General features: G+C 52.1%; 1 protein-coding gene across 1 annotated transcript; it reads left to right on the top strand.

Annotated features, from left to right (window-relative positions):
* Positions 1-2,428: 2,428 nt before the first annotated feature.
* On the top strand, positions 2,429-3,158 carry LOC128949390 (olfactory receptor 14J1-like; the record flags this gene model as incomplete). Its single annotated transcript, XM_054294251.1, has 2 exons — positions 2,429-2,893; positions 3,153-3,158. Coding segments are annotated over 2 exons (471 nt in total), but the record flags the coding sequence as incomplete, so codon positions are not given.
* Positions 3,159-5,070: the final 1,912 nt, after the last annotated feature.

The raw sequence follows: 5,070 nt of genomic DNA, 5'->3' as shown, positions 1-5,070 counted from the left end.
TCTCATTTATAACAGGTGCAGGGCAGAGACACCGTAGCCCAGCCTGGGCTGCACAGGGCACAGGCATGTGCAGCAGCTGCAAGACAGCCCTGCCAGAGCCAACTTGGGCAGCACTTTGGCCATGGCTGCTGGGCCTAGGCCTGAGGCAGGAGCAGGAGACAAGTGACCCTTGCAGGCCTGGGGCCTCATTGCCTCCTTGTCCCTGCTCAGCAGCCTGGCAGGGGCCGCCCCATGCTCCTGCCCTTGCCATTGCACATCCCCACATGCCAGTGCCCATCCCGGCAAGAGCCCTGAGCAAGGAGGGAGGGACAGCATCTGTCTGGCCAGGGGCTGGGGCTCAGGCCTTGGCCCTTTGCATTCCTCAAACACATCCAGCTTTGCTCAGCACCAGAGACACCTTAGCCTTGTTTGTCCCCAAGCTGTCATCATTGCCTCCAGTGTTCTGCTCTAACTGGAACCTGGGGACACTTTCTCAGTGGGACCCATTAAAACTTCAAAAAGTTCAGAGTTTCAATTTAATTTTGAGTTCTTGAGAAGTTTTTGAAGACACTCTCAGGGAAATGGTCTGATGTAAACAACACCAAATCCCCAAGAGGCTCATTAACATCCTTGTGCTGTGTCTGTGCTGCTGAGCTTTAAAGGAACAGCTCTTCCCAGGGCCAGCTCCTCTCCCAGCCCAGCACGGCTGAGGGCTCTGCCTGCAGGCTCTGAGGGACAGGAGCCAGGCAGAGACAGGCTAAAGGCAATTAGGATTGGGAAGACATTGAGCTGAGACTTCACTTGGGGAAAGATCTTCACAGCCCTGTGCATGGCAATGTCCCCTGTGCTCCTGGAGGGATCTCCTGAAGCCAGCACAACTCACAGCCTCGGGGATGTGTCAGGACGACTTCCCAGTTTCTCTGGGGCACAGGAACAGGAGGAGGAGGATGTGCTGCAGAGCGGGGCTGCCCTGGGCACCGTCAGAGGGACAGGGCAGGACGGCTCCTGCTGCCAGGGACGGCTGCAGGGGCTGAAGCTGGGGCTGCAGCCAGGGCTGCTCAGGGCTGTCCTGCAGAGCAGCTCCTGCAGCCCTCAGGGCTCTTGGCCAGCCCAGGGCATGGGCTACCTGCCAGGGGCAGCTCTCAGCCTGCCTGGCAGCTCCCCATGGACGCTGCAGGGGAGAAGGTGGAGGTGGAAGGAGCCACCCCCATCAGGGCAGATTCCTCCTGCTCTGGAGATGGTGCTGCATGGCCAGGGCTGCTCTCAGCTTTCTCCTCAAGGGAAGAGAAAAGGGGCTGTCAGCTTTGTCTGTGTCACTGAGACTCCTGCACTGTCACCCTGGGCACCAGCAGATGGGTCTCAGATCTCCCTCAGAAAGTGCCTCCTCAGCCTCCTCTCCCTACAGACAGCAGCAGCAGCACCTTGGCTTGCAGCATCTCTGTTTGTCTGGCCTGCTCTTAAGGCCCTGCTGCCAGGGAGATGCCCCTGGGCAGTGCCCTGTGCTGGAAGGGGTCTGCAGGGCAGAGCTGAGCCCCCAGGGCTGGGCTGAGCTCTGGCAGCACTGGCAGGCACAAGGCTTGGATAGAGAGAAACAGCTCCCCCGTAGGCACAGCTCCAGGCTGCAGAGAGCCAGAAAAACCCTTGGTATCCCATCTTGTCCAGCTGCACAGGGAGAGGGAAAAGGGCTTAGAGAAATTTACTTTTAAACTGGAGTCTTTAAAAACTCGACTTCATTTTTCAAGCTTGATCACCCTGAACTACAGGTAGGTGGAATGTGCAAAGGGCACCTGTGTGGGGACCAGCAGGTCTGACTGCAATGGGGCAGAGGGAGCCCTGTTTTCCCTGTGGCCTTCCACGGGGTTCAGGCTGAGAGCAGTGCTTAAGATGAATCAGTAACTCAGGAGCATAAACCCAAGATCAAGAATAAAATATTGACAGAAGCTTCCCCACAGGAAGAGAAATAGTTTTGAGGGAATTTCTAAAATAACCCCATAGGATTGTTTCCAAGAGCTTGGTCTCCGGTTGTCAATATCTTGTTTCAACAGTCCACCATGCCCAGAGTGAAGGAATGTCCAACAGCAGCTCCATCAGGCACTTCCTCCTGCTGGCATTGGCAGACACGCGGCAGCTGCAGCTCCTGCACTTCTGCCTCTTGCTGGGCATCTCCCTGGCTGCCCTCCTGGGCAACGGCCTCATCATCAGCGCCGTAGCCTGTGGCCACCACCTGCACACGCCCATGTTCTTCTTCCTGCTCAATCTGGCCCTCAGCGACCTGGGCATGATCTGCACCACTGTCCCCAAAGCCATGCACAATTCCCTCTGGGACACCAGAGACATCTCCTACTCAGGATGTGCTGCTCAGCTATTTATGCTTGTTTTCTTGATTGGAACAGAGTTTTCTCTCCTGAGTATCATGTGCTATGACCGTTATGTGTCCATCTGCAAACCCCTGCACTACGGGACCCTCCTGGGCAGCAGAGCTTGTGCCCACATGGCAGCAGCTGCCTGGGCCAGTGCCTTTCTCAATGCCCTGTTGCACACAGCCAATACGTTTTCCCTGCCCCTGTGCCATGGCAATGCCCTGGGCCAGTTCTTCTGTGAGGTGCCCCAGATCCTCAAGCTCTCCTGCTCACACTCACATTACCTCAGGGAACTTGGACTTATTGTGGTTAGTGCTTTTCTGTTGTTTGGCTGTTTTGTGTTCATTGTTTTCTCCTATGTGCAGATTTTGAGGGCTGTGCTGAGGATCCCCTCTGAGCAGGGACGGCACAAAGCCTTTTCCACCTGCCTCCCTCACCTGGCCGTGGTCTCGCTGTTTGTCAGCACCTCATTTTTTGCCTACCTGAAGCCCCCCTCCATCTCTTCCCGATCCCTGGATCTGGCAGTGTCAGTTCTGTACTCAGTGGTGACTCCAGCCCTGAGCCCCCTAATCTACAGCCTGAGGAACCAGGAGCTCAAGGCTGCAGTGTGGACACTGATGACTGGATGGTTTCAGAAGCATTATATTGCTGGCCAGTTTCTGCAAATCACTTGTAAAAAAAGTCATCTTTGATAGTTCTTTTTTTTTTTGGTTGAGGCATTTTTTTTACTTTTGTTTTAGTCTATTAATCTTGTCCACAAAATAATTGTTGATGCCACTTCTGATTTTTGGTTTCTCTCCATCATTGCTGTAGCCCTAGACAGTGTCAATAAGGAGCTGTGCTCTCAGTGGCTTTAAATGATCTCCCAGCAGTTTTCCTTGGAAATCCCTCTTTTCTTCCTTTCTCTGTACCTGCAGCAGCAATGTCTGGAGCAGAGCTGGGGGCAGGTAAGGGGCGGTAGCGCAGCTCTGCTCCTGCTGGCCACACCATTCCTGATCCAGGCCAGGAGCCATTGGCCTTCTTGCCCACCTGGGCACACTGCTGGCTCATGTCCAGCCTGCTGTCCATCAGTGCCCCAGGTCCCTTTCTGGCTTGCTGCTGTCCAGCTGTTAGCGTTCAAAAACACATAAGCACGGAGCAATTATATGCGGTGCTTTTTATTAAGAGCTCTGGGAATCGGGGTATATTCAACCCAAATCTGACTCCGACCATACATCCGAAATGATCATGTTTTATACTCTATCGTTACATAACTTTCATGTTAATTATTAAACTTATATTGTTCTATTGTATACATAAATTTAGCCCCTCTCTGAATTTCCAACATAGTTTCTCACTATTCTTCTTATGGTTATATAATAATTACATTTAATTACTAAACAATCATCACATCTAACAATTATATAATTTATCATACTGCTTACGCAGGTGCAGTTGATCTGGGAAAGCACAAAGCCTAACATTTTAGATTCTATCTTTAACTTTTTCCAGGTTTCCACTATCACAGCCACTCTGTCCCCAGCCTGTAGCACTGCAGGGGTTGTTGTGGCCAAAGTGCAGGACCCGGCACTTGGTCTTGTTCAACCTCATCTTGTTGGAGTTGGGCCCTGGATCCAGCCTGTCCAGGTCCCTCTGCAGAGCCCTCCTACCCTCCAGCAGATCCACACTCACACCCAGCTTGGTGTCATCTGCAAATTTGCTGATGCTGGACTCAGTCCCCTCATGCAGATCATCAGTGCAGATATTGAAATCCACGCTGGCTGGCTCTGATCCCTCGGCCATCCTGTGGGTGCCCTGGGATGGCACTCAAGGTGATCTGTTCCATAACCTTGCCGGGCACTCAGGTCAGGCTGACAGGCCTGGAGTTGCCCAGCTCCTCCTTCCAGCCCTTCTTGGGGATGGGCTCACATTGGCACCTCCAGTCCTCTGGGACCTCCCTGCTGAGCCAGGACAGGTGGTAAATGATGGGTAACAATATCCCCCCAACAAGGAATGGAGGTTTCCTTACCCCTCCTTTTGCCATTAATGTATTTATAAAATCATTTTTATTAACCTTCACAGAAGTGGCCACGTTAAGTCCTAATTGAGCTTTCACCTCTCCAGTTTTCTTTCTGCATTACCTAGGAACATCCTCAAACATTTCTTGAGTTGCCTGCCTGTCCTGCATTTGGCTACATAATGATTTTGTCATTTAAGGGGTATAATTTAATTTGCTCCCTACCCAGCCAGACCACTCATTTTCCTTGGCATATCACTTTTGGGATGCTTCTGTTCCTTCAAAATTTCTTTCTTGAAAGGTGTCCATCCTTCCTGGACACGTTTGTTTTTAAGGGCTGCTATGTTTTTAAGGGCTGATTTTAAAAATCAGTACCTGAGGTCGTACTCCCCAAACCAGTCCTGAATAGGCCAAAGTCTGCTCTCTGTAACTCCAACGTACAAGATTCTTTGATGCCCCTCCTTTCTCAGAATGTTTAAAAAATCAATAAATTCATGGTCACTGTGCCCCAAACAGCGTCTGACAACCACATCTCCCACCAGCCCTTCTCTGTTTGTGACCAGCAAGAGACAGAGCTTTCCTTGGCAGTGGGAATTGCAGGAAACCTCCCCAAAGTGCACCTTGGAAGGTTCAGCCTGGTACTGAGAAGAAAGCAAAGTCCCTCGCAGGGCAGCATGTTGGTGCTGGAGGTGTGGCAGCGTGAGGCTGGGCCATGGCCGGGCTCTGTGTGCCAGG

This window comes from Melozone crissalis, unplaced genomic scaffold (genome assembly GCF_028551555.1).
Source record: "Melozone crissalis strain CALT ecotype California unplaced genomic scaffold, PUWL_Pcris_2 ptg000231l_1, whole genome shotgun sequence".
Taxonomy (NCBI): domain Eukaryota; kingdom Metazoa; phylum Chordata; class Aves; order Passeriformes; family Passerellidae; genus Melozone; species Melozone crissalis.
Note: the sequence above shows the minus strand (reverse complement) of the source record. Positions and strands in the feature narration are given on the sequence as shown.